The sequence below is a fragment of the Carassius auratus genome, chromosome 37 (genome assembly GCF_003368295.1).
Source record: "Carassius auratus strain Wakin chromosome 37, ASM336829v1, whole genome shotgun sequence".
Taxonomy (NCBI): domain Eukaryota; kingdom Metazoa; phylum Chordata; class Actinopteri; order Cypriniformes; family Cyprinidae; genus Carassius; species Carassius auratus.
In genome coordinates, this window is record NC_039279.1 from 141,471 (window position 1) to 168,814 (window position 27,344).

The 27,344-nt window shown below is 33.1% G+C and overlaps 1 protein-coding gene across 1 annotated transcript in view; it reads left to right on the forward strand.

Annotated features, from left to right (window-relative positions):
* Positions 1-26,904, forward strand: part of LOC113055774 (calcium-activated potassium channel subunit alpha-1-like) — a 39,160-nt gene extending 12,256 nt beyond the window's left edge. The window contains exons 8-30 of the mRNA XM_026222122.1: positions 81-163; positions 257-326; positions 1,217-1,372; positions 1,450-1,559; positions 1,893-1,961; positions 2,121-2,132; positions 3,304-3,390; positions 3,512-3,588; positions 4,753-4,926; positions 5,625-5,657; positions 6,835-7,149; positions 8,356-8,452; positions 12,064-12,187; positions 13,274-13,498; positions 13,571-13,763; positions 14,734-14,847; positions 16,401-16,484; positions 18,757-18,887; positions 18,965-19,159; positions 20,282-20,400; positions 21,332-21,547; positions 24,682-24,710; positions 26,203-26,904. Coding sequence (XP_026077907.1) covers positions 81-163; positions 257-326; positions 1,217-1,372; positions 1,450-1,559; positions 1,893-1,961; positions 2,121-2,132; positions 3,304-3,390; positions 3,512-3,588; positions 4,753-4,926; positions 5,625-5,657; positions 6,835-7,149; positions 8,356-8,452; positions 12,064-12,187; positions 13,274-13,498; positions 13,571-13,763; positions 14,734-14,847; positions 16,401-16,484; positions 18,757-18,887; positions 18,965-19,159; positions 20,282-20,400; positions 21,332-21,547; positions 24,682-24,710; positions 26,203-26,354 — 2,865 coding nt within the window. The 3' untranslated portion in view covers positions 26,355-26,904. The remainder of the gene's footprint in view (positions 1-80; positions 164-256; positions 327-1,216; positions 1,373-1,449; positions 1,560-1,892; positions 1,962-2,120; positions 2,133-3,303; positions 3,391-3,511; positions 3,589-4,752; positions 4,927-5,624; positions 5,658-6,834; positions 7,150-8,355; positions 8,453-12,063; positions 12,188-13,273; positions 13,499-13,570; positions 13,764-14,733; positions 14,848-16,400; positions 16,485-18,756; positions 18,888-18,964; positions 19,160-20,281; positions 20,401-21,331; positions 21,548-24,681; positions 24,711-26,202) is intronic.
* The last annotated feature ends 440 nt before the right edge of the window (positions 26,905-27,344 follow it).

A 27,344-nucleotide genomic window follows, 5' to 3' on the forward strand; every position in this document is an offset into this window, starting at 1 on the left:
TTAGCCCATTTACTTACATCCTGTAAAGTGTATTCACTTTTTAAAATTAGATCTGTGTTTTTTTAATCTCATTTTTGTAGATTGAGTCGGCCGATGCCTGTCTTATCTTAGCCAATAAATACTGTGCAGATCCTGACGCTGAAGATGCATCCAATATCATGAGGTGGGACAGTGTTTTTAATCATTATTGCAGCTCAAAAATCAACAATGTTTGATGGCTTTCAGAAGATTTAAAGTGTGATGTGTGTTTTTCAAGGGTGATATCCATTAAAAACTATCATCCGAAGATCCGAATCATCACACAGATGCTGCAGTACCACAATAAGGTGAGAGTTTCCATATTGCCTTATATTATGGTCTAAAATCCACTTGTAATGTTATTTAACCTGTTAAATAACCCACCAGTGGCCCACTTGCCATTACATGTTTTAAATAGTAATATCTTGGTCTGAATCTTTTTTTTTGGTTGAATTGAAATAAAATACTGCCATACTGACCCTTAATACTTCTGATTGCGATGTCTACTTCATTAATATTTTGAGAAAAGTATGAAAAAACATGTTTTAGGTCACTCCATTAAATGGGGTTTGATGGTTTCATCTAGTGGAGAAACTTGGTACTACACCCAAACAAAATCTCACTCAAAGCTCATTTTTTGAGATATCAACCTCAAATTTGGAACATAACTCGTTCAGAATTTTGGATTTGATGTTCTAGTGGTTTTAGAGTAAAAATGTTTTGTAAAATATATTTTTTATATCAAATATAAATATTTAAATTATTATATTTTATATTTTCATGAACGTAAACTTCCACTTCCCATGAACTTTTTTGTTTTATAATATATATAATTTAACACCTCTACAATAATCTTCCAAGTGTCTGCTTTAAAAAGAGACCAACCTTAAGTCTGTTCACCAAAGCATTCAAAATGTATAACAATTTAAGTTGGAAATGTCAGATTCACGTCTATGCTCAAAAAGTGGAACTGACAGTTAACAGGTTAAAGTGCCAAAATGTAGTTTTTCACCACAATTTTCCCTTTTAATGATCTTTAGACGCTTTCAAGCTGTTTCTACTCTAACTTTATAACTAAAGATCAAAAGCTGTTTTTTTTTCAATAAATGTTCTGGATGAATTTAGGAGGGAAATTTGAGTTGCAACACTGTACAAAGGCCTTGAATGCATGTGTTTGCTTTAAATTTCTCTTCTCCAGGCTCATCTTCTGAACATCCCGAGCTGGAACTGGAAGGAAGGCGATGACGCCATCTGTCTCGCCGAGCTAAAGCTGGGCTTCATCGCTCAGAGCTGTCTGGCACAGGGTCTGTCCACCATGCTGGCCAACCTCTTCTCCATGAGGTCCTACATCAAGGTCAGTCCACACTTCAACAGCTAGATCCTCACCTTTCGAATCCTGAGCATTGAAACTCACAACTTTGTTTCGTTTAGATTGAAGAAGACACATGGCAGAAGTATTATTTAGAGGGAGTATCCAATGAAATGTACACGGAGTATCTGTCCAGTGCTTTCGTGGGGCTGTCCTTCCCCGCTGTTTGTGAGTAAGTATGATGTGTGCGGTTATTTTGACTCGTTTACATATGTTAGTAAAATCATTAAAACTATGAAATAACACAAATTGAAGTATTGCAATGATGTAGTGAAATATTTGCAAAAAAAGTTTGTTTTGCAAAGAATTCACAGACCCCAAAACTGCAAATAAGCAATAGTTTTATGCTTAAGAACGTGATGGATAATTTGGACATCTGGATAATTTGGTTGTAAACTTACTGATGCAAATGTATATAATTGCGATAAATACATAAGGAAACAAATGTCTAATAAATGTGAATTTAAAGTGTGAATTAGTTTGAATTGATCTTTTGTTTCTCTAGGCTCTGCTACGTGAAGCTGAAACTGCTGCTGATCGCGATTGAATATAAATCAGACCAAAGAGAGAGCAGGTCAGTCATATATATACATATATATATGGTTTTAGTTTGAATGTTAATTAATGATCATTTACCTGCTGAAATGATTAATGTGTTGTTTAGTGTCCTCTTTGTGCTGCATTTACTGGTTTGTCTTAATTTGGCTGCTGTTTGTGTGTTTGTTTCACACAGGGGTGGAAAATGGTATGAAATTATAAGGTTTAATTTGGTGTGGTCACGTCATGCCAAATTCTCTTGAAAATTTACTTGCCATAATTTCCTGAAACCTTCCTTCATGTTTTAGGGTCTCTTGTCCATGAAAGGTTTTTGTGCTTGGTTAAATGTTGAGATGGTACTGTAAAAGGCTTTTAGTCCGTACAGTACTATATATATATCTGTGTAGATTTTCAAGGGATGCTTTCGTTCAGTTTCTGTACTTCTGGTCAAGCTGTGACAGTATCTGCCACTGTCCTTCTGAACATGTTTAATGCTTTTACTGTCAACAAATGTTTTCTTTTTCTTTTCGACATTTACGCACTCTCATGTCGTTCCAAACCAGTATGACTTTTATCTGTGAAACACATATAAAGGAGATGTTATTTTCCATAAAATGACAGTAGAAGAAGACAGACACTATCAAGCTTTTGTCAAAAGATAAAACAACACTGAACCGTTCTAAAGTATGAAGTATGTTTAATTGAAATGTGCCTTTAAAAACATTATTTGATTTCCTTGATTGCAAACGGCATGTGGATGATCGCGATGCAGCTTGAAAAACTTATAATAATGATTAGTAAATTGTTCCTTTCACAAAGCTGTGGTATTACTAAGGCATTCTGCTAAACATCTCCTTTACTGTTCCATGGAAGAAAATAAGTCATATGTATTGTGTCTTGAATGATATGAGAGTGGAAATGGTGAAAGAAATGTCATTTTTGGGTGAACTTTTCTATGCTTGCATGTCTGATAACTTAGTAAACTAATACTTTGTGTTTGCATGCAAATGTTGTCCTGAAATGTTCATCAAAACCTTCATCACAGCAAGTAGTTTTACTAAATGTAATTTAATTAAAAAAAAACTAAATGCATGGCATCATTAAAATTAAAATTAAATGTGATGCTTCTTTTTGTATTCTGGGTGATTTTGGCATTACTCTACAAACTCTATGTATTTAATGCCTTTTTTGGGTTGTTTTCTTCTTCTTTAGATTTTAATATTTAAATGTTTGATGGTTTACACAGATTTATGATTCATTTTTAAACTTGTGTCCACGTCATGGCATGAGCTGTCTCGTCTCCATAAGTGCAGAAATGATTATTTGGAGGGGTTACCGAACACATTCGGTGGATTGTGAGTGTTGTTTGTGTTTCACAGCACGCTAATTAACCCAGGCAATCATGTGAAGATGCAGGAAGGAACGCTGGGCTTCTTCATCGCCAGTGATGCCAAAGAGGTGAAGAGGTGAGGAAGTCAAAGAGATTTTGTTGTGCTGTTCTCTACATATCCAGCAATAGATTGTCATCATATCAGTCATAAGGTATGTTGTGTGGATGATTTGAATAAGATCACATTTTTCCACTAGGGCACTTTTCTACTGTAAAGCTTGTCATGATGACATTACAGACCCAAAACGGATCAAAAAGTGTGGATGCAAACGGAGTAAGTTACCATGAGAACATTTATTAATAATTGTCTTAAATTCACATTTTTTCATAAATATTATTATTTTTACAGATTTGATTGAATGTATTTCGTATCACATTTCAGATTGCCTAATAAATACACTTTTTATATTATAACATGTATTAAATGATTTCACATAGGATATTGTGGGATCAGTAATCATTATACTGGATTTGTTGTGAAGGTTTTACATTGCACTTTACCACAATTTTTCCCACAGCTAGCAAATACTGATTTAGATATGTAACAAGAACTCTCAAGAATTCACGTGTGGAGAAGTTTGTGAATGACATGTCTACCAAGGCTGTTTTATCAATATCACTGCGCCGCTTGGCCACATTATCAACCTTTTTGGCTTTTACCTCCACCTGGTACTTTTAAAAAACATCAAAACATTTAGTTAGTAATTGACACATTTCACATTCTTCCTTTCTCTCGCTGCCCTGGATCTGTGATCATTTCCCTCACCCTTTGATAGTGTTGTATTGTGAGTAATGACTGCCTTCACCTGTAAATGCAGATTTCTACTGTAGCCTGCTGCATGTGTGAATGTAAAACTACATCCTCCATCAACCCACTGTCCTCCATCACATCATCAACAGGAGACAGCTCGACTTTTCACTGTTCTAACAGGCTTCTAACAGCACTTGGGCTTTTCTGAGGATTTTTCTGTTTTGAGTCTAGATATCACCCCATATGTTTATTAAATTTAAAGAATACAAGTTTGTGTAATTTATGAGGTAAATGTTGTGTTTTGTATAATTTATGGGGCACAAATAATCTTGTATTTTATATACCATGGCAGGACATGCTGATATATTTTTTTCATTCACCTCCATGCATTTCCATGCTTTACTTGCATCTCTAAAATACAGTATTTCCAAGAATATAAAAAATAATTAAAACAGCATTAGAGCCATTTGAACTTGTATTTTGTTTTTGAAAAATACAACACATTTTACTATATAACAGAATCGTATATAACTTGATAACAAACATGTTTTTCGGAAGGTGTTCCTCAGGGCTCTATACTTGGCCCGTTGTAGTTTCCAGATGTCCAGCTTCTGTTAGTGAAATAATGCTCCCATCCATTAACATGCTTCTCCTCCTCCTCTCCCCTCATCCACCTCATGACCCCAGCCAAGAAGTCTGCCTACAAGAGAATGCGTCTGGCATGTTGTGTAGCTTGCGGTGGGGCAGAACATGGCTGCTCGTGCATGTCAGACAGTGTGGCTAGTAACATGGAGGTTCTGCAACGTGGCTTCCCCTTCTCTCCCGTGTCTCTGTATGATAACACGACCACTTTACGCTCGTGTAAGTGAACGCCTCCCCTGTGGCACCCGTGCCAAGTGCCCGTGTAGTCATCTGTGCCCGCTACCTGTGTATGTGCCATCTGGCTGGTGCAGTGCCATGTAGTGGTGGCATCTGATGTGGTGAATACTGCTGTAAGTCCATGAATGTATCTGTGTGGTAGACTTGGTCTCCTGCATGCTATTTGTGTGAACTTTAATGATGCAGTTTAGTAGTTAAATGATTCATTGAATCTTCATTATAATGTTTAAGTTTACATTCGGCTATGCACAGTGGTCTTTATCTAAACGTCTCTTTTAAGCAACGTTTGTGCTGTGTTTTATGCTAATAATCTAGATGTTGTATATGGTGATTGGCATTACCACACTTCTAGGAAAATGGATATATGCTACATAGGATAATTATGTGTTGTAAATACACACAGTTTATTTCATTCGTATTGGAGTTTGAAAGTGTTGGTATGTAAACGCTTATACCAGCCAATGGTAATTATCTGGTGTCCCAGCCTGGCCAAGCTGGTCAGATTGGTGTGGTTTGATGATTTTAGGGGAACTTTGGGTCGGCTGGTCAGGCTAGGAGACTAGTCAGGCTAGGAGAAAATTATTTATAGCCATTTATTTCCACTTTCTTTCTCACTGGTTCATCATTTAATTGATCCATGTGTCATACTTTAACCTCTTTTTGTCTTTGCATTTTCTTAGCTAAAAGTAACTATAATGGATACATCAAATCAAGTAAGTCTTTTTTTTTACTTTTAATTCTTACTCATTTGTTTGTTAACCTTCTGCTGTTTCTTTGTCACTTCCTTCATGTTTCTCTTCATGTCCTGCTCATCCAAACTTCAGTGATTACAAACATTTAAAGTGATTTGGTCTGATATATGTGTGAAAATTAAGGTGCAGAGGGATTATATACAGAGACCCCCAAAAATGATTTGGACAACTAAGACTAAGATAAAGATGTAATTCCATCAGTTAATATATCAAAGCAAGCGTCATTCAAAATATTGAGAAATAACTTTTTTGCTCGTTGCTCATTAATAATAAGAGGCTGTATGAAGTCAGCTTACACAAGTTGTAAATGTCCAAATACTTTTTGCAGTCTGTGTATGTTATTGTATCTGAATATCATGAAGCACTACAGACACTTGCTCTCATTAAACACTAGATGGAGCTATTGCACTGCAGTTCTGATTATGTGATGCTTTAACTTTAGAAACTGTTTAGATTTTACTGCTTTAGCTTTCGTTTGGTTTTGTTTTCAAAACATTTGTGAAGTTGTTGTTTTTTTCATGTTAAACGATGCAAAATATCACATTTAATGGTGCTGTCTGGAATTTTAGTTTAGAAGTATTATGCATAAAATATCACTAAAACCTGACAGATATTACTGTAATAAGGATCCTGAGAAATTGCACCTGTCTTGGTGACTGTGGAGGATCAACAATTAATCAATATATAATTCAATATTTTTTTCTATATAATTGTTAAAAAAAAGAAATCAATATTAAAACCAATGGAATGGATTTATTTCTATTTAAAAATATATAAAAATCAAATACAATTATTATAAAATATGTAAAATATATTTAATAAAAAATAATAAATGTTTTAATATATATATATATATATATATATTATAATAATAGATTTCAAAACAATTTAACAGCACTTTAAATTGTATTACATCACCTTAATATTAAAGTTGTTGGTCGAGATGAAAATAATATTAAAAATATTTTCCATAAAATAAAAAAAACACTTTTTGGAAAAATAATTTCCAAAATACACTAAAGTGTATTATTCATATGTTAAGGACAGCAAAAATGTCCAATGAAATGAATGCTATTTTAATTTACAGATTTGGCTGATTCTGTCCACTGCCTGATTATGTATGTTTCTTATCTGACAGTAAATGATGAGATCAATCCAACATTCCTGCCCCAGAATCCCAAACCCAGCCTAATGCGAGTTCAGTGTGCAGTGAGAGCGCCTCCTGCTGTCCCGGGTGTCCGTGTGTCAGTGCCTTTAGTAAATAACCGTAAAGACAGTCTACTGTCTCCGGCTGCCTTATACCTGCACAGACTGAGTCTGGCCAGCTCCAGAGAGCTGTATCAGAGCAGCAGCGCTGATGCCACCCGCCTGCATCGAGCCTGTAGTCTGCCTGTTAGATACAGATATCATTCCAGCCACGGCTCCAGCTCCACCATCGGCTCGCACACGCTCTGTAAGACTCGGCCTGCTACTGTGGGAAATGCATGAGGACTAATGGAGTTCAAAAATACTAAACAAACCATCCTGAACCGCAAGCGTGAATAAAACTCTACAACAAAATTGTAGAAGAAGGTAGAAAAAATAGTGTCTTAGAGTGCTAAGATTTTTTTTCTCTCTCTTCGAAAAACTTTATAAGTTTTTAATGAGAGGAAAAAATTTAAATGAGACAAAATGTTTGAGTAAAATAAAAAATACAAAAAAAATAATTTGTTTTTATTTTTTGGGAGGAAAAAGAAAAAAAGGACACTATTTTTCCCCACCATGAATTCAATTTTGCAGTTCAGGCCTTCAATAATATTGCATTAATTAATAAAACAAAATCAGTTTATATATATATATATTTTTTTTATAGTGTAATGCTTCAACCTGGAAAATGTACACAAAAAAATAATAAGTTGAAGTTGAAATTGAAAATATGTGGAACATAATTATATGATTATACCTTAATAAAATTCATACATTTTTAAAATGTTGAAAAATGCATCATAAAATTTTATATATTTTGTTGCAAATCTACTTTTTTTTTTTGTAGTTTTCAGTTAATAGTGACGCTAAAATAAAGTCAAGTTGTATACGTTTTTAAGAAAAATGTAACTGCACATTTTTAATGAAGGAATGCAAAGTACAGTTTCTTAGCATCTAAGCAATATGGTGAAACTTCACTGGAAGCCTAATGCATTAATACATTATTATTATTTTTTTTTACAAATATTAAAAATTATGCCTTGAAATGTAAATGCATTGTATAATGTCTTGAATAATTGCAACCACATTATAATAAATAACTATTGATTGTTACAACTTTCAAAAGTGTCATGCATTAAAACACGTCCATCATGGAATCTGCAGATATTATAATGCATTTTAATTTTAGCTACAATTATTTATGAAAAGATACAATGCATCGCAATACCTGCATAATACACAATCTTCAAGTAAAGTTTACCAGAAATGTATTAACGGCATTGGTCGGAATGAGAAGAGTTAGTCAAACTTTACCCAGAATTCCCTCTCTCTTTCTCCCTCCCTGTGTCTCATCCCTTCTGTATGTTTCTCACATCTGTCTGATCCTATGTTATGAAGTGTATTCATGTTTTGTGACTGCTGTTTGGTGACACATGTAGTTTGGTTGCATCTCAAACTGTGGCTGGTGTTTCAGTAGTGGAGGAGGAGCAGCAGTCGGCTCTGTCGCCCAAGAAAAAACAGCGTAACGGAGGGATGAGAACGTCGCCCACATGCTCGCCCAAAGTCATCAGGTAAGAGCACAGAAATAATGCGATGTTGCTCATAGTAGTGAGTTTTGCATGAGAAACCCCTTCTCATTTAGCATCTCTATCCTCTGTCGCGCTCACTAAACGGGTGACACGACCCACAGCTGCAGCCAATCAGAGGCTGCGCTCGGTCTGAGTCGCCCAACTCCCGTTACCTGCCTCTTATCCTGTCCGCCAGAATTACAGATCCATTTATTGATTTTGACTGATGAAAGAGCTGCTAGTGAATTAATAAAAGCCATTAATACACAATGATGGAATGAGAATCAAATGAATAATACTTCATATTATATGGGCAGTAATTAAAACAAGTGAGATTTAGAGGGAAAAAAATACTCATAAATGTATTTTATCTAAAATATGTATTTAGATGTAATGTCTTGTATCTATGCACGTATATATATATATATATATATATATATATATATATATATATATACATATATATACATATATATACATATATATATATATATATAGACAGTTTCAACGGCATCAACATAAACAAACGTTAATGCGCGTGAGCGCTTTTGTGGACCTAACTTAACTTCCGGTAGACTCCAAATAGAATCAATAACAACAGCCAAGTCCCTCTAGAGTAGATATTTTTTGATAACAAACAAAATGTGTTTTCTGTGTGGATCAGGCGGACTTAATGAAAATGCTAATTCATTATTTGCCTGCAGGAGATGTTTTAAAGCATAGACATAAAGCGCTAGAAATAGAGGTTTCCCCAGTAACAGCTGTAAACAAAGCAGAGCTGGTACGCTCACACGCTGCTTTATCACGCATATAACATGCACGTCTTCTTTCAGAAATACAGCGATATAAAAACACACGTGCCTCGTTTTGATATTTAAACATAAATGTAAGGAATTATTATTATTAAACGTATAGTGTGTTATGTAACGTTACGTTACTCATGTTTATTTAACGAAGCCTTTTTGAAAATCGATCAGTTTAAAAATTGTCTCCAAAAATAAATAAATGTATGGGAAACACATCCCGCAGCACAACCACCTGAGCCCAACTTCAGTCTACTCCTCACCTTGCCTTTAACTGCGTTTGTAGATGGCACCGCCGCAGCCAGACCGATATACACAACACAGACCGGAAGTTAACTTAGGTCCAGGCGCGTGCGACCGATGAAACCGTCTATATATATATATATATATATATATATATATATATATATATATATATATATATATATATATATATATATATATATATATATATACACGTGTGCATTTATATTTTATTAGATTTTATTGGTATCTTAATTCTTTTAAACACACAGAATTAAATAAATATATTTTATTTTATTATAATTTAAATTATAATTATTTAAATTATTTGTATAAATTGATTGCACATTTATATCTATATTATCCATTTTATTAGCTATATTGCCAGATGTGATATACAGTATTCAGTTCAATTAAAAATGGCTTTATATTTACAGTTTACAGTAGATACAGTATATAAGTTAGTTTGTATGTGTGTGTGTGAGTGTGTGTGAGAGAGAGTGTGTGTTAGAGAGAGTGTGAGTGTGAGTGTGAGTGTGTGTGTGTGTGTGTGTGTGTGTGTGAGTGTGAGTGTGAGTGTGTGTGTGTGTGTGTGTGTGTGTGTATGTGTGTGTGTGTATGTGTGTGCGTGCGTGTGAGTGTGTGTGTGTGAGTGTGTCTGTGTGAGTGTGCGTGCGTGCGTGTGTGTGTGTGTGTGTGCGTGAGTGTGTGTGTGCGTGAGTGTGTGTGTGTGTGCGTGAGTGTGTTTGTGTGTGGTGTGTGTGTGTGTGTGTGTGTGTGAGTGTGTGAATGTGTGTGTGAGTGTGTGTGTGTGTGTGTGTGTGAGTGTGTGTGTGCGTGCGCGTGCGTGTGTGTGTGTGTGAGTGTGAGTGTGTGTGTGTGTGTGTGTGTGTGTGTGAGTGTGTGTGTGTGTGTGTGTGTGTGTGTGTGTGTGTGTGTGTGTGTGTGTGTGTGTGTGAGTGTGTGTGTGTGTGTGTGTGTGTGTGTGTGTGTGTGTGTGTGTGTGAGTGTGAGTGTGTGTGTGTGTGTGAGTGTGTCTGGTCTGATCCACCTGCTGCTACAGGACCCAGATGAGACACACTCACTCTTTCCTGAGTGTTATGAGCCGATCGGGCAGATATTGATTTTGTGCTGGCGAGGACGGATCAAGCCCCTGAGAGGATCAGATAGAGAGCACACGGCTGTTTGCTGAAACACTAACCCTAGTTTCAGTCTGAGAGATTGAGTCTTCATGAAGTGAGGAGCTGATCGAGTCCAGTCTGATAAAACTCACCTACACACAGCAGATCACATTCATCCGGAGCGCCTCCAAAACACGTCCTGCTCACATTTCACTTGCAAGTCAGACAAATGGGAATCATATAAAGATTGCTTTTTTTTCTTACTTTTTTTATTTGTATAATTATTGCATTGCATCCCACATTGTGACATTATTTTGTCATTTTTAAATGAGAAATAAAATCTGAATGACATTTAAATATATATATATATATATATATATATATATATATATATATATATATATATATATATATATATATGCTGCAATACAATATAACCTTGTTTATACTGCAGCAACAAAATCATTCCTTTATTAATTAGACTTGTTCAGTTACTAGATATTACTTGACATTATTATTCTTCATAAATCTGTAAAGATTTTGCATAAAAGATTTGACAGTTATTTTTACGTTAATTTTAAAACATTTCAAAATGAAAATTTAAAATATGAATGCAATAAAAAATAGTTACTGTGGTAACCGTTTGTTGTTACCAAGGTCACAGATTGTTTTAGTATTTCCTGATGAAGTAATTTTTATTTATTTATTTGTATGCTATATTACTATAAATTGTAAAAAAAAAAAAAATATGTAAAAATATAATTGAAAATTTATTGAAAATTTCTAAACATTGATTATAATGTAATTAAAAAAATTATTAGAATAAAAAAGTAGTTCTAAAATAATTTATTAAAAATAATCTTCTGTATGCATATGAAATGCATTTTTTTTAAATGTCATTTTAAATTGTATTTGAAGGCGAAGCGTGGCTCTTGAGACATGTTCTTGACAGATGTCTTGAGATTAACCCATTAATGCCCAGGTGTGTTTGTGATGTAATGCGGTACAGTAGCGTGTTTCTGGGGTTTGCTCTGACAGCAGGCGTCAGGTGTGATGCTGATCATGTGGTTTTCTGTCATGGCACACATTAAATTTGATGGACAGAGAGCAGGAGCAAGTGAGGAGAGCGTCTGGAGCTCAGCTCAGCCTCTAATGACCTAATGATGTAGAATAAAGTCATAACAGCAGCTCCGGTTGACGGATGGAAACGCTCTTCGACAGGATGCTGAAACCTTCACCCCTCTAATAGTCCAATCAAACGTCCCTGAGACCCTGCTCTCAATCACGTCCTGTAACAGCAGCCCTGCTTCCCAGCATCCACTTCATTCCCTGCAAATGTCTGATGTATGAAGTCTGATGCGTGTCATTGATCTCGTTGTCGATAGAAGAGGAGCATGCATTTGGCCAGCTCAAGTTTTTCCTGGTTTTTGTGGTTTGTTTGTTTCAGGCACGACCCGTTGTTGGTCCCAGGTCACGATCAAATGGAAACAATGGATGAGAACATAAAGAGATATGATTCGACAGGAATGTTTCACTGGTGCCCATCAAAAGACATAGAGAAGGTCATGCTGGTAAGAGACATTCAACAGAACTGAAGTTATAGGATCATATTTTATATATAGTGTTACAGTAGTTATTTTAATTTCTTTAGATTTATATATTTTCGGCTTTTATTTTAATTTTGTCAAATATGTTTGTAATTTTTTATAATATATATATATATATATATATTTATTTATTTTTTTTTTTATAAATATTTAATTAGTTTGAGTAATTTGATTGCCTTGGCATTTATCTGAAATAGGGTTTTTGTGTGTTTTTTTTAGTTTTATTACTTTTTTTTCCAATCAAATTTTTTATTTTTATTTCAGTTTTAGTTTCAGTAATTGTAGTCCTTAAACCAAACATAAAATCACTGAAATAAAGTAAAACTTAAAGTAGTTTTAGTTATTTTGTCAGTTTTATTACTTTTAAATATTTATTATTTTTATGATTTATTTCAGTTTTACTTTCATTGTTTTTAACTGTAGTTTTAGTCATTTTAAATATTCAACTTAAACTAAACAAAACGAAAAATATTAATTTGATTACTGAAATATTTACTTAAAGTATAACTGAAAGTAGTTTCAGAAAATAGTTTTTGTCTGTACAGTATCTGTTTTTTTATTCCATTTTTAGTTGTTATTTAAATTTTTCATCTTAAATAAAATTAAAATTTGAAAATGTGCCTTTTAGAACCGAAGTATATATGTTTTTGCCAGTTTTATTACTTTTTCTTTTAACAAATGTATATTCTTTAGTTAACTAATGTTAGATGAATTATTATTATTATTGTTATATTTTTAAAAAAATCAGTTTTTGCTTGATCATTTTTAGTTTTAGTAATTTTATTACATCAACTTAAAATTAAAATAATTATTTCTATATAACTTGTAAAAACTCACAGAGCTCTGTGATGATAGGAATGTTTGCTATATAAATATATATATATATACTGTCATCACACTGAAAGTTTTCAACATTTTATTTCAGTTAACATTTATTTTATTTCAGTAAATGTAGTAGAGTGCGTAATCATTTTAGTTTAGTTTAGTTTAGTTGTGGTTAACAGTAACTAGTGTCTGTGGTCAGTTCTCTGGTCTGTATTTCTCTCTCAGACTCGCAGCGAGGCGGCCATGACGGTTCTGAGCGGTCACGTGGTGGTGTGTATTTTTGGCGATGTGAAGTCGGCTCTGATTGGTCTGCGTAACCTGGTGATGCCTCTGAGAGCCAGTAACTTCCACTATCACGAGCTGAAGCCCATCGTGTTCGTGGGCTCTCTGGAGTATCTGAAGAGAGAGTGGGAGACGCTACACAACTTCCCCAAAATCTCCATCTTACCCGTGAGCGGACGTCTGTCTGTCTGTCTGTCTGTTCAACCCATGGTGCGTTTCTGACGTGTGTCTCCTGTTCAGGGGACTCCACTGAGTCGGGCCGATCTGAGAGCCGTCAACATCAACCTGTGTGACATGTGCGTCATCCTCTCGGCCAATCAGAACAACATCGACGACGCCTCTCTGCAGGATAAGGAGTGTATTCTGGCGTCCCTCAACATCAAGTCCATGCAGTTTGATGACAGTATTGGACTCCTGCAGGCCAACTCTCAAGGTAAAGACAGTGTTGAAAGAAACATTCAAAGCCAAATTACAGGGGGGTGTAAATGACTTCAGAAAGACCGTAGCATCATTTTACTATTTCTACCCAGAGATTGGTTGCTCTGTTAGTAAAATCTGTTGACTTTAGGAATCTGTGCTGTGTTATATTCCAATGGTGACCGTTCAAACATGAGGAAAAGGCACTTCTTTTGTTTTTTTCCTGAAGTTTGCAGGCCTGTAACTCAATAAGTCTTAAACATATCTTAATATCCTTTTAGATTGTAGTTAATAATAAACATTTCTTGTTATATAATAATTTTTAAGGCCCTCTATGCTTCATTTCTTAGAGATACAGGGATTTCAATGTGGCTCCCTGAGTAATTTGGTTTAATTATATGGCACGCATTCATGGATATTCTATACAATTGTTTTAATAGATGAAAAGAACGTTCATTTATACTTCAGACTTTACACTTTAAATTCAATAAACATCATATTTTTGTAAAGTGATCAACTTTAATTTTTTTGTTTTTGACCACTGAAAATGTGTCCAATTTACTTTTGGAGCCAAATTCAGATTTTAATATCTATGGAACCGAAACATATAAGCCTAAAAAAAATGAAGATACCAAAAGAAAAGTTTGTTCAGGCCCAAAATCTAAAAGGGCGTTAAGATATATTTAATACTTCTTGAATTACAGGCCTGCAAACTTAAGAAAAAAGCTTGAAACTTGTTCTTTTTCCCCCATTTTTGATTGGCCACCATTGGCATATAATGCAACAACGATTGTTAACTGGCTCCAAATCTCAGGTGGAAATGCCATTTTGATCTTCCTCTAAAGTGGATTACCCAGTAAATATTCATCCATGACATTTAATATTTTAGCATTCATCGCTATTAATGTTCATCTTTCTTGAGAAGGTCAAAAATTGGAGCTGGGGAAGTGTCTGAAACGTTCATGTGTTTTTGTGTTGTGCTGCAGGTTTCACTCCTCCAGGAATGGATCGCTCGTCTCCAGAGAACAGTCCCGTACACGGATTGGTGCGGCAGATGTCCATAACCACCGGAGCTAACATTCCCATCATCACAGAGCTCGGTGAATTTCATGCTACACTCACATTTAAGCACAAATTAATACTTTTATTCAGCAAGGGCGCATGAAATTGATCTAAAGTTACAGTAAAGACATTTAGAATGTCATAAAAGATTTCTATTTCAAGTAAATGGTGTTCGATTTCATCTGTGAATCCTGACAGATAAAATGCATCACAACTATATTCAACATTGATATTAATCAGAAATGTTTGTTGATCAGTAAATCATCATATTTTCATGATTTCTGAAGATCGTGTGACACTGAAGACTGGAGTAAAATACAGCTGTGCATAACAGAAGATCACAGTTTAATAGATATTAACCTAGAAAAAAGCTGTTTTAAATTATAATAATATTTCACAATATTTCTGTTTTTACTGTATTTTTAATCAAATAAATGCAGACTTGGTGAGCAGAAGAAACTTCTTCCAAAAACATAAAAATAGCTTCACAGTAAAGTCCCATTAGTTAATGTTCGTTAATTCAATGATTTCTTTACAGTATTTATTTGTCTTTGTTAGTTTAGGTATTATTTTAGTATCATTGAGCTACTATTGTAATTTTTAATCAATATTTTACATTTTTTAGTTTTTGTAATTTTTTTGTGTTTTTTATATTTTTATTAGTTTTTTTAATATGTCTGTAAAGGTTAATTCGATTTAATAAACTATTTAATTATTTTATTTAACTTAATTTAAATATTAAATATAAATATTATATATTTAAATATAAATAAAAATAAACGTGATGAAAAATAATTTTTTTTGGTTTAATTTGATTTCAAGTTAAATCTTTCATCACTTGAAATACAGTTTAGTGGTTTTACTTAAATATAATAAAGCTGATATTAGTTAATAAAAATACAACTGTTCATTGTTAATAGTTCATGTCAGCTCAGTTAAATAATATTAACAAATTCTTGTGATTTTAATAATTATTATTACTAAATGTTGAAATTAACGAAAATAAATGCTTTAAAATATTTAAAGTTTATTAGTTAACTAAAGTGGAACCTTATTATTAAAAATAGTGACCTCAAAACATTTGAGCGTAAACGGCTGTTTTAGTAACAGTAGCTGAAATCATTTTGAAGCTAGTTTCAGGGTTTAGTTGTAAAGTGCACAAGAACTACCGTATTTTTCGGACTATGAGTTGCACCTGAGTATAAGTCGCATCAGTTCAAAAATACGTCATGATGAGGAAAAAAACATGTATAAGTCACAATTGACTATAAGTCACATTTATTTAGAACCAAGAACCAAGAGTTCACATTACCGTCTACAGCCACGAGAGGGCGCTCTATGTTTTCAGTGTAGACTACAGGAGAACTGAGCAGCATAGAGCGCCCTCTGGCGGCTGGAGACGGTAATGTTTTCTCTTGGTTCATTTCTCTTGGTTCATGTCAAATTAATTTTGATAAATAAGTCGCACCTGACTATAAGTCGCAGGACCAGCCAAACTATGAAAAAAAGTGTGACTTATAGTCTGGAAAATACGGTAATCGTTTGCTGCGGTGACGGGTGGTTTTGGTAACTGCTTGTTTTATGCTGCTAGCTAAAACAGACAAGGTGCTGCCCCTGGTTTCTCTGAGCCAGGACAAGAGCAGCGGGAACAACATCCCGATGATAACGGAGCTGGGTAAGAAGAGCTGACTGGTTTCTCATCCTCTGGACTGTGTTCCTGGAGCTCTTCTTCTGTTCCTCTCTGGTGTTTTCACTGTTAGCATGAGCGTTTCTGCAGCATGCTGTGAATCCCGTGTGTTTCTGTGTGGCGAGACACAGCGATGTTTCCTGTCAAACCGATCGAATCTGTCGTGTGTTCAGAAATGAGCTGTCACTCCGTTACGTGTCTCGGACAGGACACACAAAGACTCAGGGTCCGAAATTAACTTCTTGCCACTTCTGCCAAACATTTTCTGGCCATAAATGTTTTTCACTGACCATGAAACTACACTTTGAATTGTTTTTATTTATTGTTTTGAATTAGTTTAATTGTTTCTATTTTAATTTAAGTAATTTCTAGCCATAAATGTTTTTTACTGACAATGAAACTGCCCTTTGCATTATTATTATATTTTTTTTGTGTCTGGAATAGTTTTTTATTTTTAGATTTCTATGTAATTTTTTGTTTTTGTTAGTTTTATTACTTTAAAAAGGTCCCATATTGTACACATTTCTTGAGTTTTATTTTAGGGTTTGATGTCCTTGAGAATGTATATTCACGGTATAATTACCAAAAACCATCTCATTATATTTTTCCAGCTCCTTTCTCAGGCAGTCTGCTAAGAACAGGTAGATTTTAGCTTGTCTAATTAATATTCATGAGCCTCTCTTCTGATTGGCCTGTTATTTTCTGAGTGACACATTGACAGGCTAATCACAGGTAACTAGGGTCAGAGCAAAACAAAGGGGAAACTGGAGGAGACCCACACAAACCAGCACAGTTTCGGCTAAGTAAGGAGTTTAAGTCTCTGGGGTATATTTGTAGCCATAGCCATAGCCAAAAAAAAAAAAAAAAAAACATTGTATGGGTAAAAATTATAAAAGTTTCTTTAATGCCAAAAATCATTAGGATATTAAGTAAAGATAATGTTCCATGAAGATATTTTGTAAATTTCCTACCATAAATATATCAAAACGTAATTTTTGATTAGTAATATGCACTGCTAAGAATTCATTTGGACAAGTCTAAAGTCTTTTTTTTTTTTTTTTTAGTATTTAGATTTTTTTTTTGCACCCTCAGATTCCAGATTTTGAAATAGTTGCATCTCGGCCAAATATTTTTGGATCCTAATAAATCAATGGAAAGCTTATTTATTCAACTTTCAGATAATGTATATATATCTCAAAATCTCAAGTGATACTAACCTTCAGACATAAAAAAGGATGCCACCAAACAAATATATTTAAAAAAAAAATATATATTTTCTTTATGTTGTTTCTACATTATTTTGAAACTTGAATGTGAAATTATTGCAATATTAAAGTATATTTAAAAACGTTCATATTCGGTGGGATTAATCAAAATGAATTTCAGAATAAAATGTGCAACTAATTAGTAAAGTTTGATTAATCGATTGACAGCACTAATATATATATATATATATATATATATATATATATATATATATATATATATATATATATATATATATATATATATATGGATCTTTAGTTTTATTATATCTTTTTTTATTTTAGTAATTATAGTTCTACAATTTACAATGTTACAACAATCACGTGTTGCATCTGAAAATATGACTGCAAATTTACCAATTTGCCAAAGCCTGTTTTGACGTTGCATTTTTACATTTTTTATTTATTTATTCAAAGCAAATTTAAGGCAGTGCAACACATTTTATAAATGTAACTCATTAAAAGTGTTATTTTGTGATATTTATTTTTTCTTATTAAGGTTTTGCATTGGTTGTAATATTTACTATTTTCAGTTTTTTTTCTTTTTTTTTTAAATATGTCTATATAGTTTTTATAATGTTTTATTTCAGTTTTACCTTTAGCTATTTTTGTACATCATGTTAAGCTGAATGAAATTGCGAAATGTTGCTTTTGGAAACTAGCTAAAATTAAACATGTTTGTTATTTTTTTTTTTTATTTCAAGTTTATTACATTATTTTTGTTTTGTTTTGTTTTAAGTAACTATAATTGCTCAGCTTTTTCATGTTTTATCAGAAAGACCCATTAATACATATCATCCCATTCCATTTCTGCTTAAAGGCCTGAAGAACAAACTTCATCTTAATAAACTTAAAAATTAAAAAAGTCCCTCGTTTGCTGCTGAAAGTGTTAATTTTTGACCCTGTATTGTCCTGTTATTTTCTGCGAATATTCTTTACTAAAACTCGTTAAGTGAAACACATTCCTTACAAACCGTGTGTGTGTGTGTCTGCAGTGAACGACTCAAACGTCCAGTTTCTGGACCAGGATGATGACGATGACCCCGACACGGAGCTGTACCTCACGCAGCCGTTCGCCTGTGGGACAGCGTTCGCCGTCAGTGTGCTGGATTCATTAATGAGTGCCGTAAGTGAACCCAAACCCAGCCGCGTCAGGTCTCAGCACCGTCCCTCACCTGTAACACTCCTCTCCGTCTCTCTCAGACGTACTTCAATGACAATATTCTGACCCTGATCCGGACACTGGTGACCGGTGGAGCGACGCCGGAGCTGGAGGGTCTGCTGGCGGAGGAGAACGCACTGCGTGGAGGATACAGCACACCGCAGACACTGGCCAACAGAGACCGATGCCGCGTCGCACAGCTGGCGCTTTACGACGGACCCTTCGCTGATCTCGGGGTGAGGCCCACATCTGCGGCTCCTTCATATTAGTCAAGTCTAACCCTCTGGAGCTGCTCGCGCGGTGCCCAAAAAATGCTCAATTTCAGATCGTAAAACATCTATATTTTAGTTTGTAGAGGAATTTATGGCACTAAATGGAATAGTTCAGATCTATTTATTATACTTATTAACCACTTTTTGAGCATAGACCTGAAAATGAAATTTCCGACTTGAACTCGTAACCGAACTCCAATTTAAATGTGAACATCTTGAATGCTCTGGAGCACAGATTTAAGTCAAGGAGACACAGATTATAAAAGTGGAACTATAAAAAAGTTATAGAAGTTTTTGTTTATTATGAAAATGTAAACTTTTATATGAAACATTTATTTTCTGAAATATGTTTTACTGTAAAATTGAGAAAATCAAAGCCATATAACTAAACAAGTTGTGATCCGAATTTGAACTTGATATCGTGAATTTTTTTCTTACTTTCAGTAAAATTTTGTTTGAATGCAGTACCAGATGTTTCTACTAAGTGTAATTCACTTTCTATTATTTTGTGTGTGTGTGTGTGTGTGTGTGTGAGTGTGCGCGTTTTCAAAGCAAGTAGCAAGAACTTTAACTCACCATTAACCATTTTTTACTGAAAATTGTTCCCTATTTTTCTTTTTTGACATCATTGGAATGGTACGAAACAAGTTTAAGTTTTTGCTAACACACACACACACACACACACACACACTAACACACACACACAAATGATCAATATAATTTAAATGATCCTGAAAAAAACCCCTAACTGTAGTGTTCGCAGTCATAAATGACCACGTTGGAAATAAATGGGAATTAAATCTTACTGAAAGCTAATTTTTAGCGATATCAACCTCAAATTTGGAACACAACTTTTTTTTTATATATGACTTTGATTTTCTCAGTTTAAGAGTAAAGCATGTTTTGGAAAACATGTATTTTATTAAAAATGTAAATAAATACACACACACACAAAAATATATATATATATACACACAACAGCGCTTGAAAGTTTGGAGGCCTGAGAGTCAAATACTTATACTGTTTGAATCTATTATATTAAATGTCTTTAAACCATATAATGTTTAGGCCTGCTTGTGTTTTCAGGATGGGGGATGTTATGGTGATTTGTTCTGTAAAGCGTTGAAGACGTACAACATGTTGTGTTTTGGGATCTACCGATTAAGAGACGCACATCTGGGAGCACCCAGCCAGTGCAACAAACGGTGAGTGGACCAGCTTTAGAAAAGCTCAAATTTGATATAAAGGAGCTAAAACTAACCTTTACCAGGTTAGTTTTATCTACTTTGGGACTCAGTTTGGGGTTGGTGCGATTTAATTTTTTAAAAATGTTTTTGAAAGTCTCTTCTGCTCACCCAAATTGTGTGTATTTGATGAAAAATACAGTAAAATTGTGAAATATAATTGCAATTTAAAGCAGCTTTTTCTGTGTGAATCTGTGTTAAAGTGTAATTTATTTCTGTGATGCTCCGCTGTATTTTCAGCATCATTCCTCCAGTCTTCAGTGTCACATGATCTTCAGAAATCATGAATAATATGATGATTAACTGCTCAAGAAACATTTCTGATTATTATCAGTGTTGAACACAGTTGTGCTGCACGATATCTTTGTGGAAACTGTGATGCATTTTATTTTACACACATACACAGATAAATCAAAAGTTTATTTCATTTACAGTATTTGAAATATAATTTTTTAAATGATGTAAAACATGTTTTTTAGAATAGAGAAAAACCTGTATAATTCACTCAATTGCAGATATATAAAATAAACGAACAATGCATGCTCAAAATACAAAAAAATAATCAAATATAAAGGTCATGGTTAATAAAATGCATTAATGAATAATCTGAAATATTATGTCAATAAAAATATGAGAAACTCAATAAGTAGTATTAATAAATAATATAGCATTTTCTGATCATATAAATTGTATTGAAAATGTAAACAAACTTTTAATACTTGAATGTTGTATTAATTTCTTTATATGTGTGTGTGTGTGTATACAGTATATATATAGCAACACTAATTGAGCTTTTCAGTAGATTGTTTGTAACTGTGTCGTTTCCATATTCAGGTTAAATTAAACTCTCACTTTCTCTCAGTGCTGTGTACGTTTGTTTCTCTCGCGACAGATACGTGATCACGAATCCTCCGTACGTCTTCGAGCTGGTGCCTACAGATCTGATCTTCTGCCTGATGCAGTTCGACCACAACGCCGGCCAGACGCGCTCCAACCTGTCGTCTCACTCCACCTACTGCCCGAGCAAGAAGAGCCCGTCCACCCTCTCCATCCCCTCATCCGCCCGGCCGGGACGCAGCCGGAGCCGAGACCCGCGCGACAAACAGAAGTACGTTCCTCTGTGACGTTCCTCGGTGGCGTTGAGCTGTGCCTGTGCACACGTTTGTGTGTGTGTGTGTGTGTGTGTGTGTGATGCCTGACATCACCGACATATCCTTACACTTCGGTTTCACAAACACAAAGCCCGGACTTAAGTTTTTTACACGTATCAAATGTTTACTTCGTACAGCATCTTTAACAAACTAGAAGCTGAATCTGTATAAAGCACCGGCCGGCGTTTACACCACAAACCATGGTTTTGTTGAGCATCAGTACGTCTTACAAGGGTAACACTGTGTTGGGTTAATGAATCAGTTTTACCATTTTGCACTTTAACTGCACTTTAATCCTACATTTTGACAAACGCTTGTGTGTTTCATCATCGCATCACGCCTCTGTGCTTCTACATCCTGGTATTCCTCATATAACACAGCTGCTGTCTCATGTTACCCACCTACAGTGGCTCCAAACATCTGACGGCTTGCATTTTGAGTTGATTAAAAAAATTACAATACTTTTAATAAAATTTAATAAAATGCATTATTTATTTTTTTTACAATTTGGATTTACTTATTTTTTAATTGCTGAGCAAATACATTTTAGATTCACAATTAGATTCACAAAATGCAAATGATGTAAAACAAATGTTTTGTGGATTTTAGGAATAGAGAAAAATCTGTACAATTCAATCAACCCCCCCCCCCCAAAAAAAAATAATAATAAAAATATTATTAAAATATCTTATACATTTCAGTGAAATTTTTAAAAAAACTTGATTTATTTTTATTTTTTTTGCAATTTGTGATTTATATGAGGAACAATTTGTAAGGAATAGAGAAAAAGCCATATAATTAATTCAATTTCAAAACATAAAATAAATGAACAATACGCACTAGAAACATAACACAATACAAAACAAATGCATCAAATATAAAGGACATGGACAATGGATAAAGTACTGGAGATATATTAAATTTTATGTTTGCATTTTTTTAATTTATAATATTAATAATTAATATGACATTTTCCGATCACATGAATTGCAGTGAAAATTTAAATAATTTTGAATTTATTTTTGCAATTCATGATTATTTTTTCAACTTAAATTATGTAAAAAACAAAACAAAAAAACAACAACAACTGGATTTTAGCAATAGAGAAAAATTTGTACAAATTTATAAATCACAGATACATAAAATAAGTAATTCATAAAAGAAGAAATTAAATTTTCTGATATAAATTACTGTGAAAAAATAAATAAACTTTAATGTAGTTTTTTTTTTTTGAATGTTTAATTTATATTCACAACTTGAGTTTATTTATTCCTCTTTGGAATTATGATTTTTTTTTTTTTTAAATTTAGATTCACGGCTCAAATGATGGATGGATGCTTGAAATTGTTACAAATCTGTATAATTCGCTAAATTGTGAATAAATAAATAAATGAGCAACGAATACTCAAAATAAGCAAAAAATGTAAAACAAATGCACCAAATATAAAGAACACGATGGATAAAGTATGTATTGTAATTGAACAAAATCAGTATCGGTCAATGTCACAAAATATAAGATAAGTGAACTATTGAAAAAATATAACTTTTTAGATTTTATTTACATTTTTGCAAAAAAAATGTGTTTTCTCAGACATTTGGACTCACTGTACTTACACATCATTATATATGTGCTCCTAAAGAATGTTAGTATTTTTCAAATGTTTCACACATTCACTGCCTTCTTGAGATGACTGAGAGTTTAATCACATCAGCCTTGACAGAAACGCATGGCATACGCACGAAAAGACACGTTTACGAGCCGCTGCTGGACGTCTGTGAAACAAAGGCTAATCGTCAGCGCTCATTCCTTCCTGACGGGTTCATTGTGATTTAGAAACTCAAACTGAAATGAAGCCAATGGAAACACACTGATTGAAACACCCCAGTCCTCATGCTGGGTTAATGGGATTTCCGCAGACGTTTCTGTGCTTGAAAAGAGTCATTTGACAAATGTTTTATCTTCCATTACAAATATTTTCCATATTGCTAAGGCTGTTAAACTCTAATGGACTGAACTTGATGTCCTGTTTGGTTGGTACAACTCACTTCATAATTGAAAAGGTTGCGATGCTGCAAGAATAAAGCTGTTTGATGAGCTTTTGCAAAGAAGCAAGCAGGACATTTGTTTGCTTTCGGGTTAATTCACCTTCATTGCTATAGTAAGACACTTACACCAAAGTTTTGATTCTCTAAATATCAAGTGTAAGAGATTTTTCTTATATGATTCTAATGAACTAGTGTATGCCATATCTTAAACATAATAAAAGTATTTTTTTTCTGTATTGATGATGTGAAGTCTTTTGTTTTAAAACACTTAGAGCATCTGCCATCCACCTCATTTTCACTGATAATAATTTTTTTTATTATTTAAATGTTTTTATTTTAATTGTATTATTTATAATTATTAACCTTTTGTTGTTGTTTTATGAATTTATCAATTATTTTCCAAACTTAAATACAAATGCATTTAATAGATGTTTATATATATCTATAATTTTATTTAATATTTTTGCACAATTTCTCTTTTTAATTCTTTTATTCAATGTAATTATAATAATAATTATATGATTATTTAATTTTTTTTTAAATAAAACATTTTAAACCTAAAGTACATCTACATTTGTAAATAATTTCATATTTTAATTTGATAATTTTAACATTTTTAGTTTTTAATTAATAATTATAATTAATCTAATTAATATGATCAATTTGTAATTATTTAATATTTTTTTATAAATGTATAACTTTTTTAAAACTCAATTACAAATACATTTGCAAATATTATTGCATTTTTATTTTATAATTTAATTTTAGTTTGTATTTTATTATTTTAGTAGTTTAAAGTAATTATTATAATTATTAAATTATTCTATAATTATAAAAAAATGTATAACTATTTTTTTCAACTAAGTATAATTTTTGATTTTATGATTTTAATTGTAATAAATATTTTTTTTTTTGTAAATTGCAAAATTTGAATCTTATGCACAAATGTAAATAAATATACATGTCTGTGTGTGAAAACAAGATGACTGAGTTTCCTGAGAAAATCAGGATGTTTGAACTTACTTCATTTGCTCTGTCTTTAAAGTGTGCCCAGGACGAATAGAGCAGTTTCAGGTATGGAACTAAATGCATGTCAGTACTGCAACCATCTCTCATAATTCAGATGGTTATGAGTTCAAAAGTGCATTGAATCCATCATGCCAGCATTAATTCTTTGCTTTCTGACTGAAAGCAAAGCAGCTTTGGGCCGTTCTGGTTGTTTTGCTGAAGGTCATCTCTGCCGTGCATGCGTCTCTGGATTCAGGGCTCTGCATTAGTTCAGTAGCTGTCTTGATCTCTTGATATCTATGATCTTACTTAACATTGAGAATGCTTTTACCATTGCATCCGTCTGTAGAGATTCCGCTCGCGTGTCTACATACTATGTAGTATGCATGGTTTTGGTTTCCAAATTTATGAGCATGATTAAAACTAAATCATTTGAAAAATCTATTTACAATACAAATGATCTGGACTTCACCAAAAAAAGAAAAACTTATTTTGCATTTAAATAATAATTAAGAAAAAAACTGTCTTACACACAGCAATATATAAATTAATAAAAAATACAAAAATATATCGCTGAAACTTTTCTGGTGAAGTCGCTGGAGAAACTGCTTGTTTGTTTGTTTGTCTTGCTTTTTTATTTTAGTATTTTTTTTTTTACCAAATATTACATTTGTTGAATTGTACCAAAATATCCCGTCTTGATGACTTCACTTATGACTTTTTGTTTTTAACTGATTAACTTGTATTTACTGGTATATTAAGTGTTAAATGACATATTTGCATTTAAATAATAATAATTAAGAAAATTAAGTCGTTATAACGAGAAAACAACTTTGGTTATGTCGAAATCACGAGAAAAATAAGTCGTTATAATGAGAAAACAACTTTTGTTATGTCGAGATCCAGAGAAAATTAAGTCGTTATAACGAGAAAGCAATTTTGGTTATGTCGAGATCACGAGAAAATGAAGTCATTATAATAAGAAAGGAACTTTGGTTATGTCGAGATCCCGAGAAAAAAGTCGTTATAACGAGAAAGCAACTTTGATTATGTTGAGATCACAAGAAAAATAAGTCGTTATAATGAGAAAACAACTTTGGTTATGTCTAGATCACAAGAAAAATAAGTCGTTATAACGAGAACAACAACTTTGGTCATGTCGAGATCCCGAGAAAAATAAGTCGTTATAACGAGAAAGCAACTTTGATTCTGTCGAGATCACGAGAAAATTAAGTCGTTATAACGAGAAAGCAATTTTGGTTATGTCGAAATAATGACACAATTAAGTCGTTACAATGAGAAAACAAAAAGGAAAACATTTATAATGCATGGCTGCTTAGAACTTCAATAGCTTATTTTATTTCAAGTAACAAACATTTTTATGGTTTTATTTTAGTTATCGATAATAACCCTGCTCTGAATGCAACATGTACTTATGAACTGAAACATTTCAAAACTCCTCAGTGCATGAGACAAAGCTTGCATATGTAACGTTTGCTTTCACTCACTTGTGTAACTCAAGCCTCAGGCGTGCAGTAAATTATGTCAAATTCTGCAGATAAAAACTGGTACACAGATGAACCCGAGAACTGCTTCCCAAGAAACACGCAAAGCAAACACACCAACACACACGCAGCCAATCAGATCAATCAGTACAAATCCACCAGCAGCATCATCCAGCCAATCAGAGAAGTGGAGGAGGAGCCTTGAGATGACATCATCCACACACAGACTGAATCCTCACTGGAAATCAATCAGAGATGGAGCTCAGTGGTTCTCAACTGGTTTTGCTGCTGAAGATCAAATGGTGAACCAACACTGTTTATCATAAAGATGAAATTCTGATGGTTTCATGATTCTCGCAGCCAATAATTTGCACAAAACTTATTTTTGCTGCCATTTAACCCGTTTTGAATGTCTTGGATGTACACGAAAACATTTCCACTTCAACCTGAAGACTTAAAATCAGTTGCCTTAATCTCATCTAACCTCCAAAATGAAATTTAAGTGAAATTAGATCTATGAGCCATTGCAGGATAATAAAAAAAATCTGAAATTTAAAGTTTATTCAAGTAAAATGAATTGACTTTGTTTGAAAACTTTTCAGAGTAATATTAATGTTGTTTTATTAGAAGTTTTTGAGCAATCGTTAGTTACAAAGTCAAAATAATTTAAATTACATTTATTTCAGTGACGTTAATACTGGAAATTCTCAGATAATATATTCTTATAAATTCTATACAATTATATATTCAGATGACTTCTAATCAGTATTGATAATAATATATTTAGCTTTTTTATCTTAATTTTAAATTTCAATTAATGATTTTCATTTTTTTTATTAATCTAAAAGGGTTAAATGCATGATAATAACATAGTTATATTAAACACTGAGAATGAGAATTTGATCAGATACAATATGGCTTCAGTTAAAAAATATGACGTTTTGACTGTTTTATAAAGCAATGATTCTTGTAATCGCATACAGATGTGAAAATCAGATTGTAATGCATTTTGATACGTAAATAAGGGAAAAAAACATTGCCATACCTTATTGATTATATATATATATATATATATATATATATATTGTATTTTTGTTCATCATTGAGAGCCACACATACAATCTGTGTGCATTTCATTACCTGCATCAAGCATTGTTTTCCTTACTGTCCATGACTTGAAAAGCATATTTTCATA